Consider the following 16,280-nt stretch of genomic DNA (forward strand, 5'->3'; position numbering starts at 1 on the left):
CCTCGTCGTCCCCCCGGAGGAGCTGGAGGAAGTGTCTGGAGAGAGGGAGGTCTGGGCATCTTTGCTTAGACTGCTGCCCCCGCGACCCGACCCTGGATAAGCGGAAGAAAATGGATGGATGGATGGATGGGGGAGGCTGTCATCTGTGACTTCAACAGGTCTCCGAGAGTCTTTTTTTTTTTTGCTTTTTGTGCATAGCCTTGCAAAGGACTCTTCGCATCGTGGTTGTTGGGGTTGCTTGCCATCCCTTGCAGGTTGGTTTGTCAGTAGAGTAATATTGCATTATTGATGCTGAAACATGCTGAAAAATGTGATATATGTCCCTGCTCTGAAGGAGGTTCCAGAAGGCGCTAGTCTGCCCCCAACCTGGCCGTCTATGTGACTACATTCTGATTGGCAGATCTTGAACAACAGGAAGTGTTTCACCTGAAGAAGGAGACCCGCTATCTTAAAAAATGAAAGAAAGTAGAAGGAGCCTGCAGTGATTTACAAAAACAAGGAAGCCAATACCACAACTATGTTTGCAGAATCCATGATCGCTCTGTTGTAGCCTACTGTTGATGTCTGTACAAGAGAAACGCTCACACTGTGCAGTGGAAACACAAAGGTGTATTGTGGCCTAGCAGAAATAGGCCGGTAACTGTCCAGCTGGTCTGAGTACAGGACGGTTCTGGAGGCAGTGAAAAGGCGGCACTGATGAACTGTGGGAGCAACAGATCAAATATAAGAGTGAGTTTGATGATGTGTTTCCTGATCTACAGGTACACAGCCCGTCTTGGATGCACCATCAGTCATACCTCATGCAGCCAGCTGTGAGTATCAGTTCTTCACCACCTTCTTCTCCCTTCATAGTTCTCGGACATTCTCTTGTTCATCGTTCAGCGTAGTTCAACTGTAATCAATATTGATATCGCTGTTGCCCTCATACGTTTTGATGCTCTGTAAAGTGAAAACACTTAACATGTACCAGTATGATAGAGGCAGATTACTGTGTGCCTGCCACACGTGTGAACACATCAGTGATATTAATGACAGTGATTCAGATTGTGGAATTTGTTTCTATGCATTCACAGGGTACAGTTCTTACCCCAACAATGGATCATGCCATGTCCATCCAGCCCACGTCCATGATGGGACCTCTCACCCAGCAGCTAGGCCACCTGTCCCTGGGCAGCACGGGAACAGTCAGTACACAAGTCTTACACACACACACAGGCACACATGTGATACAGAAGGCAAACACTGTCCCCATAGATAACTGTCCTTAAATTCACAAGCTGAATTATTCAGCTGTTGAGTACTACACACAATTTGTGTTTTCCTCTCTGCCTTCCCTACAGTATATTCCGGCCAACACAACTATGCAGGGGACCTACATCCCCCAGTACACCCCAGTGCCTCCCTCCAGTGTCCCAGTAGAGGTACGAAGTTAGCGTCAACCTCAGCTGCTCACATTTGTACTTCCATGTTTCCATAAAGTGGATGACCACTGATTACAGCTCTTACTGGGACTTATTTACTAAGCATCTGCTGCTTTTAGTGTCTTATAGGGTTGCAAGGGAATGAGATTTTCATGGTATGATAAACATCTCAGAATATATCACAGTTTCACAGTATTATGGTATGCGGCATTACACAGTTACTATTATTATCAGCTACAACCACCCTCAGAAGAATGAAAAAAGGGTCTTGATTATTGCAAATGATTGTGCCAGTTGATTGAGTTGGATTACAGCACTAAATGGACCCTAAAAAATAAATTGTTATAAAGATGATTTTAAATTGCATTAACATGTTATATAACTAAAGCATGTTAGTTTGCATATTAGCACCAGTAATAGAGGAAGTATTCACATCCTTTAAGTCCCAATATCACACTGTAAAAGTAGCCTACTCTGTTATAAAATGGTCTTATCGCATTAAGGACATTGGTCTCAGAAAACACTAATAATGCTATTTTAAATATTTTTATATATTTTGTGGTGCAAAAAGTTTTCAGTGAAAGACTACTTTAACATCTGCTGGTATGCAGAAGTAAATTGTGCAAAGAATGACAGCACAAGTGATAATTGTCTTACTTATACTATGTAGTCTGTTTCCATCCTGCATGCTTGTGTTCTTCTCCTTTTCTGTTTGAATAATCAGAGGTAATTATCAACAACATAATGAATATATTAATATATATGACATATATATTTTGAAATAGCACAGTGTGCTGTCCAAACATGCAGTGTGGGTCTATATAAACTCCTCATTTATTTAGCTAGAAGACCCTTTGCCACTCATGAATGCAGAGTCATTTCACTGAGACTTGAACACAGACTCCACAGTATGTGGACGTTGCTGAAGCAGGTCCTGGCTCAGTGCTCTACAGCAGCAGGGGGTCTGAGCGTGCAGGGAGTTATGAGTCATTTGTTGGAAGTCTACAGTGATAACAGTGGAAGCCTGTGGGATGAGCAACATGGTTAATGAAAAAAGGGGCTTGTTTATGAATGGTAAGGCACAGTAGTCAGCCAGGGACCTAAGGCTGTGATTGGATTAATGATGTCAAGAGGCTGGAATATAACGTACTTAATGTAGCTCAACAATAAACTTCTGCAACACTTAAAATCATAGCATGCCTTTTAATAAATACATCTGGCAGTAAGGACTGGCTTTAGTTTAAGTGAGCCACCTGATTCCACCTGTAAAATCGAGCCTTTGTTCTTTGGTTCATCCGCACCAAAGCATTTAATGAAGAGAGCTGTGAGAAGATACAGGCTGTCTTCTTTATATCTTTAATAAATTCAGTTTAACCCACATATTGTTGTGAATCATCAAATCGCTTAACCAGCTGTCGTTTTCAGGAAAATGGTGGTCAACAGCAGCAGGTTGCCATGGAGACTCCCGCAGAACACACAAACTACTCGTACCAACACACTAAGTGAAGCTAAGGTAGGTCGAGTCTCGATTCCCCAGTATTCGAGTCCGAGTCAAGTCTGTCACCAAACAAAAGTCTGAGTCAAGTCTGAGTCTAGTCCCCGTTACCCGAGTCTGAGTCATCAAGGTCTCCATTAAACACAATGACACAGCTCTCATCATTTTAAAATGAGTTAGTTTAGTGTGTGTGACACAATAGCCAAACAAATTTACTCAGAAGTACACACACACACACACACACACTACTTAGTAGTGAACAGTCAGAACTTTTTTTTTTTATATGCTTCGATGGAAATGTGCCAGATACAGCATAATGAACAGGTTTTAATATCAATATCTTTTACCAAATTGTTATGGCCTATTACAAAAAAAAGAGTGAGTCCGAGTCCAAATGCAGTCAATGCAAGTCTGAGTCAGGACATGAGTCCAGGACTCGGACTCAGGCCCCATTCCTGCAGAGTCCTGTTCAACACTGAAGAGTTGACATACATCCTGGAGCTAACATTGATGGTCAACACATGGGCATATAGTGGATATCTGATAGTACATGAGAGCACAGCAGAAGAGTCAACTTGTCACGGTGCCTTGTTGTAAGAGAGTCAATACCAGATTTGCTTGTGATGGATTATCTTTTAAGTGAGACATGATTTAGTCCAGTATGTAGACAAAATCTGTTTCTTCTGTTTCATTGCAAGACTCTTACTGTATAAAGGTTTTTAAGAAACACAAATCATTTAACAATATTTTTATTTAGCAGTTTAGCCATATTTAACATTGTTAGAGTATGTGTGTAGAGAACAGAGTGAGCACTGCAGTGTTTGGAGCTGGTCAGTACTGAAATATTTGTACTGAATGTGTTTTCCATGCTGTCAGATGGGGCCGAGGGCACGCGATGAATCCAGCCAAGCAGGATTCAACTGGAAGAGATGTGTGCTCCATACCATCACTAAGCACCCGGACTTGAACGTAAAAAACAAAAGGAACATGTGTTTGTCTGTGTGTATTCATTTTGTGTGTGAGTGTGTGGGCGCTTGCCTGAATGTATGTCTGTTTTTTGTTTGTTTGTTTGTTTTTGTTTGTTTTTTTCTTTTTATGAAAAAGGACAACAGTTGCATCATTGGAGTTTTCTCCTCAAGAGTTGCTCAACCAAAGGTGGGAATCTTCTTCAGAAAAGCTTTGATCTATTTTGATAACTGAAAAAGGAACATAACAAGAAGTTTTAAAAAAGACAAAGAAAAAACTTAAGGGAGGAGGAAAAGACACAGAGCATTATTTTTGTGCGCGTAATATAACAAATTCTTATTTTTAAAAAAAAAAGCATTCTGGATGTTTCAGAGTGATTCAAGGAAGTGTTTAAACACAATGTGTCTTTTATTTTTTTGTAAAATATGCAAACTTTTATTTTTATTTCCTGATGTCTGTTGTTTGACATTCTATTTGCAGCAGCGGGAGCAAATATTTGTACAGATATAATCACTTGCATTCACTTTTGCTGGTCTGATGTGTTGAGTCATTGTTAACCGTGGGAGACAAACCGTTTAAAGCTACTTCTTCCTGTAATTGCTGCGGAGATTTCTATTCTTGCACACCAGATTTTCCCACCGGGGATTAATAAAGAACTTTATCTAGTTACGATAAGAACATTGACTGGTTATACTTTAGTCAAATTAATAGTTTGAAACCATTATTTGAACAAAAGACAATCATTTCTATTTATATTTGAATTATAGTTCTACTTTTTTAGAGTTTTTAGATCATTGAGACACATTTATATGAAAAGTTAATACTGTAGATGAGATCAAATGGGATCTCATGGCTCTTAATCCCACACATTAATGATAAGCTCTAATATCAAGGCTCATGTAAGTCACTGTTTTTTCATGGCTGAACATTCGGTTCAGTTCAAGCCCTGTACCCACCATCAAAATCAGCCCTGTCCATACTAACGGGTCACCCATGTTACATCCACGTTCCTGAGAAGTGGTTTTAAGCGGTTTTTGTTGTGGCAAACCTTCAGGTATCACTAAAATCATCCTGTGTCTTAGGGATGACGTGAGCATGCTTTAGATCTGAACGGTTAGACATGTGTACAAAGAAGAGTGCAGTTACTAAATTAAGATGTAGTTTAGCAAAAGCAATGAGGAAAATCAAGTAGAAGACTAACAAAATCCCTGAATTTAAAAGGAAAAGGAGCTGTAAGTCTTTTTTCAATGCTGCTGTTGTCGCCCAAGTTTGATTGTCAGTGATTTTTGGTTTGTAGAAAGTTAAATGTCTTGTTTGTTTCTTTTGTCAGTCACTTGAAAACCTTTGAGCTAATTTGCCTTATTTTGAGGAGTTTATCTTTTAAGTAGATTAGATTTTAGTTGTAGATGTTAGGTCTTCCTAGCTGGTAGATGTTAGTGTTTTCTGCATAGGGACTGATGTTGTTTTCTTGTGCACATCAAGTTTTTGTTTTTCAGATGAATTTCCGTTCCAAACCTTGTGTCGTCTGTCCTGATCCTGCATCAGGCCTGTTTGTAGAAAGCCCTGTCAGAGCAGAGAGCTGAATCAAACGATGACGTCATTTAGTGCTGATCCAAAAGATTCATACTGATGCTGCATCAGTGTTGTGGCTCAAAGAGGGTTCGTACATATGAGCCCGGGTATGTGTCGGTCAGCGTGTTGAGTGGAGCTCATGTCACAAACAATCCATCCAAATATTCTGAACTTTAATTTATACAGACATCAAAAACTGTAGATATGTAGATAATAGAAATAATGGTTTTACAAAGGACTGGCTCACTAAACCATGGAAGTGCCATTTAAAGACAATTCTTACAGCCTTTAGTGAGACAGCAAATCTGAATGAATTTGTGAGTGATCCAAAATTCAGCAAAAACTGTTTTTAGCTAAGCCTTAATGTTGTTTCTCTGGATGAACTGCCTGATCTCTCACAGGACTGACACTAAGTTGTATATACTATAGAAGTGGCAGCAGGCTTGTTTGAACGCCATCCAGTTCGCCGTCATGTCAGTCAAGTCAGCTGTAGGGTTACAAGGAGCGTCTCTTCCTGTTCTTCAGCCATTCATGTTTGAATACAATGAAAAACACAGTGTCTTTCTGAAGTCTCGCAGTTTGAAGATTCTCTTTTGTCTTTGTATTTTTTCACACGTTATGATTTGCTGTGCTTTTTTTTTCTGTCATTCATTTCTGCAACCAAAGATGTTGTAGTCACCCATCTTTTAGCTCTGTGTCGCAGATAGGCTGCTCTCATCCGCATACGATCATCTGTTGGGTAGCTGGATAAAATGCCTTTTCTTCCCTTCTGACAGAAAGATCACAGTAAAGGTGTTTACATGCACACAAAATATTCCATGTTTGCAAGAACCTTTTTTGCTGGAACTGTCATATGAAGTACATGTATCAAAATAGTTCATCTGATTTTCTAAATAAACAGCTTTATCAGATTTTGTTACATGCACTCAGTAAACTGAGTTTTCCCTCAGTAAAAGTCAGAGTGTTGTTGTGCATGCAATCATGCTCATTCTGAACTTTACCGGCGCAAAGACACCCAGCCTGTATGATGGTGAGAGTTTTCAGACCCGAGAGCTAATTTGTAAATAGTCATTCTTTCTCTTTCCACTTGCTTCTTGTCTGCTTTTGTGATTTTTGTTATGATTTATGACCTGTCCAGATAACACAGCAAGTTTTCCAATTCAGTGCACCATGAAGGAAAATGTCATGGACATTGTTTATATGTTCAGAGAAATTATATTCCATGTATTAGCCATCACTTTTAATACAAAACCAGGATTTTGGAACTATGAAATGACCACTTGTTACAATACAGTGTTTTTTAATGTTTTTTTTTTTTTTACAAACTTGTCAGCAGAGTTAATATAATAGAAAATTGTGGTGCTCCGAAATGGATTTGCATCATGAAAATTATAGAAGTTAAATTGTAGGAATACTAAAATCAGTGGTGTGCTATACAGACAGTAAACAATATTTCAAAGAAATATTTGCACTTATTTTTAGTCCACACCAATTCGAAATTGTTCTCTTTGTCCACTCAAATGTAGATTTAATGGCTTGTTTCATAGATTCAAAATGTTTTGCTGCTAAAACAGGATTTCCAAACAGAGGGTTAGATGTAGCCCAGTCTGGATTTTCAAAATGTGTTCTTTTATTTTAATTTGGTTGATACTAGTGCCCTCAGTTTTTTTTATTTTAGATCACTTTGTAATACTACTATTTATTAAATAGCTAATGCTAATAAATAGCTAATGGGTAGTTTGAATTGTTGTATTTTACACAACTCAGAAATGTGTTCCTGAAATGACATTTCTGAACAAGAAATACTAAAAACCTGTCTTGTTGCTCGACACTGTATGAACCGAGTTTGTGTGAATTACAGTCATTTTGAAAATGCAGTGGGCTCATCTCACTTCCTGCTTGTGAACAGTTTTTTTTTTATTTATACAAGAACTCATTTTGTACAGTTTTGTTAGAGGAAAAAGGTTATAATATTTGGTTATTTTGCAAAGCCAACTGGCTACTTTTGTCTTCCTGTGCCAGAGTTGCTAAAATTGTCTGTAACTTTTGTGTGTGTGTGTGCGTGTGGCTTTTTTTGTTTGTTTGTTTTGTTTTGGATTGAGATAAGATTTTCCTTCTTTCTTGGTTTTCTCTTTGAATTTGAATATGTCAGTTTTTATTTCCTTTTTTTAATAAAAGCCTTGTTTCAATAATTTGGTGAACTGTATTTTTATTACCTGTGTTATGGCAGCTCGAGGAGCTACATTATTAACAGACGGGTGGGTCATTACCTCCTAAAGATGTTGACACACATGTCCAAGATCCCCTATTAAAGCTTTTTCTAAAATTTTGTGCTGTATGTTAAACAAACCAGACAAGCATCTGTCAGTCTGACTGTGGCTTATAGAGGGCGACATCCAGTTGTGGTGATCTCTCCATTTTCAAAATACACTCATGCTTAGGACCCGTCGCTTTTCAAAATCCTGAAAAATCCTGCAAACAAAAAGATAATTTAATCTTAATTTTATTTAGTCAATATTTCCCTAGAAAGATATTTGAACACCAACTGTGTTTAATATACATGCAAATTCATGTGAGTCAATGAAAAGTAAATGTGAAGTGGCATCACTGTAGTAATAATTACACATAATAATACTACCCCAATTTACGTATGTAGCATTGCAATTGTTATTATACTACCATACATTTGTGAAGCCTGGTTAACAGTTTTATAATAATGTGTCATTTAGTCCTACCTAATTAAAATAATAATAAAATTGCAGTGAACTGCATTAACATATTTTTGTAACCCAAATGTCACTCATGCTGGAGTCTATCCCAGTATGCATTAGACAAGCAGACATGAATGAGTTACCAGGCAGGCCTGCTAGGCACAGGCCCAGAGGCCCAAGAAGCTGGGGGGCCCATGGGCCTGTATATCTAGTGAAATATTGCTACTATGAAAGTCATAGAGTTCAGTTAAAAACAGAGCCTCAAAAAGATCAGGGGACTATTTTGACTCGCTTTTTAACAATTACTATATATCAAAGTTACAAGGTTTTGCTGGATATGCGGTGCTATACATTCATTTTCCCTTTATGGTTGGACTTTGTTACAGTAGCTACTAGATGAAATCGCTGGTTCGGGTTTTGCTAATAAACTATCTCCCTCCAAAACAGTCATGCTCAAACTGAGCTGCTAGTGTGAACATATCAAACACACACACACACCATAAAACATTAAACTGTCATTTATGATTCTGTGCATGTACAGTATAAAACAAATTGTATCTACACAGGCTGTGAAACATTTGGCTATTAAAACAAACTCAACTCTGCTGAGCCTGAAAGTTCCTGAATCTTCATTTTTGGCTCAGTAGTGGATAAACAGAGCAATGCAGCCAAGGAAACTGTTCATATTCAACTTTGTGGCTGCTTTTACCCACTTATGAGCCTAATGACAGTTTAAACATACACTGTAGGATGGTGGTATCACAGCAGACCCCAGAGTAATTAGTGGTAGAAAGTAACTCAAGCACCATACTTAAGTACAACTTTGAGGTATCTGTACTTGAATATTTTGATTTTGTGCTACTTCATACTTTGACTTCTCTACATTTTAGAGGTAAATATTGTGCTTTTTTTACTCCTCTACATTTATTTTGCAACATTAGTTACTTTTCTGATCCAGATTAAAACAAAATTACAGTATAATCATGAGACTTGATTGATCTGCAGTAGAAAAATTACAACATACCAAGCAGTAATTAAAATTACAGTGGAACCTTGGATTGCGAGTATAATTCGTTCCTGCAACGTGCTCATAATCCAAAGCAACCCAATTTTGCGCGCCCAATTTTTCAGTTTTTTATTTGTTAAAAACGTTTGAAATATCCAATAAATTTCGTTCCACTTCATGATTGTGTCCCACTTGTTGTTGATTCTTCACAAAAAAATTACAGTTTTATATCTTTATGTTTGAAGCCTGAAATGTGGCAAAAGGTCGCAAAGTTCAAGGGGGCCGAATACTTTCGCAAGGCACTGTATGTCAAATGTGCAATTCTGCATAATGACTACGTTTACCTTTAGTACTTTACAGTAAATATGTTTTGATGCTAACGCTTTTGTGCTTTAACTTCAGCAACATTTTGAGTGCAGGACTTTTACCTGTAACAAAGAATTTTTACACGATTGTATGTATTGTTATTTTTACTTAAGTAAGGGAATTGAGCACCTCTTCCACCACTGAGAGTAATACAAAACCAGAGAAATAGGAACAGTGGATACGATTATTCACTCTCGGTCTCCGCCCACAATCTGTAGTAGGAAACTGAACAGGTAGATAATGTCCAGGTAGATGCTGAGAGTGGCAAAAATATATTCCTCTGGACTTATGGTGTAGTTCTTGTTGCCTAACAGCAACTGAGTGTCAAATGCCAGGAACTGTAGCAGACAGAGAAAGAGAAGGAAATTAAGAAAGCAAGAACAATTATATCCTGTGGGATGTTTTACGTAAGTATCTGATTCTTACCAGAGTAAAGAGGATGGCTCCTGTCACAGCATAAATGGCATGTAACCAGGGGACCTGTGATGCAAGGTAAAAAGCATTCCAAACCCCTATTAAGAGGGATAGTGGGATGCTAATTTAAGAGCAAAGTGCTAAGATTATCTGTGAGTCTAATCCCTTCTTGTTGACTCAGCCCCAGATACAGCCAGCAGCACCTCAGGCAACAACTCACTGCAGGTCTATTTTAGACTTCTTCTAGAAATGTGTGTGAAAAGCGTGCAAATGCAGGAGGTAAACTTACATATCCAAAAGGGATGACAATGGAGATGGCAATGGCACAGAGAAGCATGACCATACACAAACAGAACAAGACACCCTGGTAGGATGTGACATCAATCTGCAACAGGTGAAAGGACAACCGCATGGGAGGTTTATTTAATTACATCATCTAATTATTGTTTAAAAGCAGGTTGAAGTTATGTAAGCAGCTCTTCTCACCTTGCTCTGGAAGCTGAAAATGGTGACAGAAAGACAAACCAGACCTGTGATTCCCAGACACAGCACCACTGATTTGGTGTTGTAAAAACTGGGGGAAGAGCAGACACATATATCTTAACATAATTCTTTTCTCTTCCACCTTTGAAAGACTTTCATGGTTAAAAATCAGTGTCTCACACAGACACTTACACATAAACACACCCTTTCATTTTACTATACACTTACCTTGACACAAATCCCATCATACAGGCCATGCTCAAAGTCTGTAAGAGAAAGAACAGTAAAGCTATACTGAGTAAAGAAAGTGCATGCTGTATTTTAGTCTAATGTGCTGTTTTTCATACTGTGAAATACTCACAAAGAGAACTAACAGAATGATGTTCCAGGGAAACTGCCTCCTGTTTAGGAGAGGAAGGAAATCTAATTTTCCTGTACTTCAAATTACACATTTTTATATGCGCAGTATGGTTTATGTACTGTTTTGTGTTTGTCATTAATATTACAAAGTAATACTACCTCAGATCTCCACAGCAGGACAATGCAATGTAGGTGATGAAGAACATGAGACTGTTGGCAAAAGGGAGAAAGGATCATATAAAACTTAATAAATAAATTAATTTAATAAAAAGGTGACAATATAATGTGAGTTATGTGAGTGACATTTTCACATACTAAGATGCCATGTAGAAGCTCGGATGAGTCTGAATAAAAAACCTCACAGGTGTGCTGTAGACAAAAAATTTAAATGAATTAAATTAGTAATTCTGGTCAAAATGGTAAAAACAAAACCTTTACTTGTAACTATTGGCACAGATATGGACAAAGAGAAAAACAAAAAACAAAAGTGTTTACCAAAATGTGAAGAGACCAACAATAGCCACAGTCACAAACAGCTGCACCATGAGAATGGCATAGACCTGCAGAAGGAGATGCATTACATCCAAACAGTGGAAGTGTCACTGTGATATGTGTTTTTATTTGCTGGTATAAATTGTGTTCACTGATTCTGTCTCCAGTACCTTCCTGATGAAGGTCCGCCTGATGGTCTTGTCATCCCAGGAGAACTGGGCCTGCATCTCCTCGTAACCTGCAGACAGAGGCAGGAAGTAGACATGCGAGGAAGAGGAGTTGTAGAAACTGAAGATGAATGATACATGGCTTCAAAGGATTATTCGGTCAGCCCATGTGGGATCCAGGACTGAATGAAGCTCAGGAGAAAGTTCAATAAGGAATATCTCTTCCCTGACATTCTACTTGTCCACAGTGGACTGACACCGGCTGGTAATTTCGGATCATTGTCTCTCTGTCACCTGCTTTCCCACACTGTCAAACGTCCTTCCACTTTCCATCATGGCGTCACCTTATTTGACCAGGCCAGCTAATGCCTTTCAAAACACAGGCTTTATTCCATCTTGGTAACACGAACCCTGCATGTGGCCTTTGATACCCAGTTAACTGCATTTATATTCCCATCTATACACTTAGAGCTGACTACTGTTTGGCTGCATGTAAAAGGAGACTGTTCTGTGCAGCGGTCTTCTGGCAACAACAGCAACATTACCTATAAGGTTATGAAGGCCTGGCCTGTAACAACAATCTCCGTTTGTGAACGTAAGCTGCTGTGACAGGCAGATATGCCATCCGGTGATTATGCTTGGGACGAGTAAAATTACTGGTCAGGCGTTTTTCAGCCCTGCTGCTGCCACGGAGGACGGTATTTTCCTTTATGTTGTCAGTGCATTTTATGTATTCATTGCCATCGGGATGGAAAGAAAAATTCAAGAAATGTTACAAAAAATGCTTCTGGAAGGAAATGCCAGCCCTACCTTCAAGTACTATGCACATTTCAACACATTATGTAATGTCCAGTCACAAGTTATAGTTACTATTAAAATGCAATGAAACCAAACATTTAACCACAAAAAAGAGAACTTTTTCCAACAGTCATGTCTGTTTGTCTGTCTTATATTGTTTCATCTAGTACTTGGCAGTATAAGCATGTTGTATGTTTGAGTAGAACTAGAATATATGATTGCCAGTTTGTATTTTTCTAACTGACAGAATATGTCAGATTACAAAGAGGTTAGTTTTTACCTGCTGTTGCCTCGTGATAACTGGGGGGCTCGTCGTCATTACTCACCTGCTGGGGTAGACCTAATGGTTAGCAGGATTATTACAGTGGCATAAAAACGCAACTGTCTTTAAATTCTTCTACACTCACAGAGAGGAACCAACACAGTGATACTTTTCCTTTCAACGGATATCTGGCTGTGGTGAGTATATGGCACATTACATGTTAGATTTGTCTATTAGACAGCCTCCATATTGGGGTGGAGGAGAAGGGCCTCCATCTCTGGGAAGCCAGCATAGCTAAACTACACAATAAAGGCTAGAGCAAACATCACTTTCACATAAACACACACAACAAAATTTTAATTTTATGTCATTATATGGCTGATAATTTTTGCTTTTGAGAAACAGAAAAGCCATATCTCTACCTCACAGCCACAGCTTTAACATTTGTACCCTCTATTGTGTCTCTGTTGATTTTAGAGAATTATATTATTATTATTCTCTATCACAGTTCAAATAAACTCAAGACATTATATTAAAATGTTATAGATTTAAAGAAATCAGTTAATAAACAATGTCTGGCAAAGCTGTATTGTAACTACAAGGCTGAAAAATTAAAAACATACCTTTCCCTTTTTCATGATTTGTTCCTTTTTGCCCTTGTTTGTGATGATGAACACTCTTATAAAGTCACATATAAGGGTTTTGTTTTGTGGTATGGTAGCTCTTTGAATCCAGAATTCTGAAATTTCTCAGCTCTTTTTCTTTTATTTAGTGGTGTTTGCGTGGTCCAAAAAACAGAGTCGTGAGCAAGATCATTTCTGTTGGTGTTCTGAATTTGTCTCCAGTGCACGGATTACACTGAAGCTTTATAGGCATGTTAATCTCTCTCTAACCCTGATCCCATGTCACCCCTATCCTCAGCCTAATGAGGTTGTTCTGGCAGTGTCCAGGTAGTCCCAAAACACTGAGACAAAACCAGACTGTACCACCGCTGCTGCTAAAAAAGGGGTGTGATTTCTCTTTGCTGGCACAAACCTTCTCAGCAGTGTTCCCCGAGAGATAGTCATCCTAGTTCTCACCAGAAAGGACTTAAATGTTCAAATTACATATGCATTGCATAACTATTGTACGCCACTTTGAAGGAAAGTGGGAGGTGCAAATATACACTAAGAGATAATAAATAATCAACATTCATATTGTAAAAGAATAAGAGTAAACAACCCTCACATGTGAATTTATTTGTATGCACTATGATGCTCACTGACAACAAGAATCACACACTTTACCACATTTTTTAGTCTATACTTAATGTAGACTGTGTTAATGTATCTTGATCTCTGCCTTGTATTTATTTTTAGGAAAAAAAGTCTAGTGAACTTACAACATCATATTTTGTGTAAGAGACCGGTTTAATAACAGGCACAGCAAACTAATGATGGAAGTTTGATTTGATTTGATTTATTCTTTCAAACATGTAAAGACAGTCAATATGTCAACACACATAATTCCAGACATATCCACAAATGCATTATCAATTTGCTTATACCTAGTACATGCTTGAACGGAGTAGGAAGAAGTTAGACTTATCTAGTCCTACCCCATGACATCATCTTACCATCATTGGTTTGCAAGCAGTATTACTACATTGTTCTACACCACGCTAGTGATGTACTGAAAAATTATTACAGATTGTTAACATTCTCACATAATTACATACTTTGATAATTATCTTCTACATCACACAAGTAGAATTATGTGTTAACATTCTTACACCACACCCACAATGTTACACCTGATTAATCATTGAGCCTGTTCTTCCATATACAGTGCCTTGCGAAAGTATTCGGCCCCCTTGAACTTTGTGACCTTTTGCCACATTTCAGGCTTCAAACATAAAGATATAAAACTGTAATTTTTTGTGAAGAATCAACAACAAGTGGGACACAATCATGAAGTGGAACGAAATTTATTGGATATTTCAAACTTTTTTAACAAATAAAAAACTGAAAAATTGGGCGTGAAAAATTATTCAGCCCCCTTAAGTTAATACTTGGTAGCGCCACCTTTTGCTGCGATTACAGCTGTAAGTCGCTTGGGGTATGTCTCTATCAGTTTTGCACATCAAGAGACTGAAATTTTTGCCCATTCCTCCTTGCAAAACAGCTCGAGCTCAGTGAGGTTGGATGGAGAGCGTTTGTGAACAGCAGTTGTCAGTTCTTTCCACAGATTCTCGATTGGATTCAGGTCTGGACTTTGACTTGGCCATTCTAACACCTGGATATGTTTAGTTGTGAACCATTCCATTGTAGATTTTGCTTTATGTTTTGAATCATTGTCTTGTTGGAAGACAAATCTCCGTCCCAGTCTCAGGTCTTTTGCAGACTCCATCAGGTTTCCATCCAGAATGGTCCTGTATTTGGCTCCATCCATCTTCCCATCAAGTTTAACCATCTTCCCTGTCCCTGCTAAAGAAAAGCAGGCCCAAACCATGATGCTGCCACCACCATGTTTGACAGTGGGGATGGTGTGTTCAGGGTGATGAGCTGTGTTGCTTTTACGCCAAACATAACATTTTGCATTGTTGCCAAAAAGTTCGATTTTGGTTTCATCTGACCAGAGCACCTTCTTCCACATGTTTGGTGTGTCTCCCAGGTGGCTTGTGGCAAACTTTAAACGACACTTTTTATGGATATCTTTAAGAAATGGCTTTCTTCTTGCCACTCTTCCATAAAGGCCAGATTTGTGCAGTATACAACTGATTGTTGTCCTATGGACAGAGTCTCCCACCTCAGCTGTAGATCGCTGCAGTTCATCCAGAGTGATCATGGGCCTCTTGGCTGCATCTCTGATCAGTCTTCTCCTTGTATGAGCTGAAAGTTTAGAGGGACGGCCAGGTCTTGGTAGATTTGCAGTGGTCTGATACTCCTTCCATTTCAATATTATCGCTTGCACAGTGCTCCTTGGGATGTTTAAAGCTTGGGAAATCTTTTTGTATCCAAATCCGGCTTTAAACTTCTCCACAACAGTATCTCGGACCTGCCTGGTGTGTTCCTTGTTCTTCATGATGCTCTCTGCGCTTTAAACAGACCTCTGAGACTATCACAGTGCAGGTGCATTTATACGGAGACTTGATTACACACAGGTGGATTCTATTTATCATCATTAGTCATTTAGGTCAACATTGGATCATTCAGAGATCCTCACTGAACTTCTGGAGAGAGTTTGCTGCACTGAAAGTAAAGGGGCTGAATAATTTTGCACGCCCAATTATTCAGTTTTTTATTTGTTAAAAAAGTTTGAAATATCCAATAAATTTCGTTCCACTTCATGATTGTGTCCCACTTGTTGTTGATTCTTCACAAAAAATTACAGTTTTATATCTTTATGTTTGAAGCCTGAAATGTGGCAAAAGGTCGCAAAGTTCAAGGGGGCCGAATACTTTCACAAGGCACTGTAGAGATGAAAGTATTTTGATTGCAGAAAAATCTGTAGTGATTGGTGAATAATCAATTATCAGTTGTGTACCGCACTAATATGCACGACTATACCCACACAACTGAGCTCAGTCTCCGTGTATGCGTGTCCACAGCCTTGTCTTTAAAATGTAGGTGTAAACCTTCCTTTGTCTTTGTGTGTGCATGTGTGTGTTTTATCTCAGCAGGCACCACGTTGCTCCCTGCCCGTTACAGCATTAATGCTCAACCTTGACCAAGGTTAATCTGTCACTCTTGCTGTATATTTGCATTCATTCTTATCTGCACCTCACC

At 38.6% G+C, this 16,280-nt stretch overlaps 2 protein-coding genes across 2 annotated transcripts in view; one reads left to right on the forward strand and one right to left on the reverse strand.

Moving 5' to 3' along the window:
- LOC109956186 (RNA-binding motif, single-stranded-interacting protein 2-like) overlaps positions 1-7,551 on the forward strand; it is a 33,000-nt gene extending 25,449 nt beyond the window's left edge. Inside the window, exons 11-15 of the mRNA XM_020593121.1 lie at positions 762-812; positions 1,074-1,184; positions 1,341-1,421; positions 2,847-2,934; positions 3,793-7,551. Coding sequence (XP_020448777.1) covers positions 762-812; positions 1,074-1,184; positions 1,341-1,421; positions 2,847-2,927 — 324 coding nt within the window. The 3' untranslated portion in view covers positions 2,928-2,934; positions 3,793-7,551. The remainder of the gene's footprint in view (positions 1-761; positions 813-1,073; positions 1,185-1,340; positions 1,422-2,846; positions 2,935-3,792) is intronic.
- A 2,174-nt stretch (positions 7,552-9,725) lies between these two features.
- Positions 9,726-16,280, reverse strand: part of LOC109956231 (protein lifeguard 2-like) — a 9,771-nt gene continuing 3,216 nt past the window's right edge. The window contains 12 exon segments of the mRNA XM_020593190.1: positions 9,726-9,844; positions 9,964-10,017; positions 10,241-10,282; positions 10,285-10,336; positions 10,438-10,525; positions 10,663-10,700; positions 10,796-10,835; positions 10,954-11,004; positions 11,110-11,163; positions 11,290-11,354; positions 11,457-11,524; positions 12,532-12,591. Coding sequence (XP_020448846.1) covers positions 9,726-9,844; positions 9,964-10,017; positions 10,241-10,282; positions 10,285-10,336; positions 10,438-10,525; positions 10,663-10,700; positions 10,796-10,835; positions 10,954-11,004; positions 11,110-11,163; positions 11,290-11,354; positions 11,457-11,524; positions 12,532-12,591 — 731 coding nt within the window.

Source organism: Monopterus albus, unplaced genomic scaffold, assembly GCF_001952655.1.
Source record: "Monopterus albus unplaced genomic scaffold, M_albus_1.0 scaffold18.1, whole genome shotgun sequence".
Taxonomy (NCBI): domain Eukaryota; kingdom Metazoa; phylum Chordata; class Actinopteri; order Synbranchiformes; family Synbranchidae; genus Monopterus; species Monopterus albus.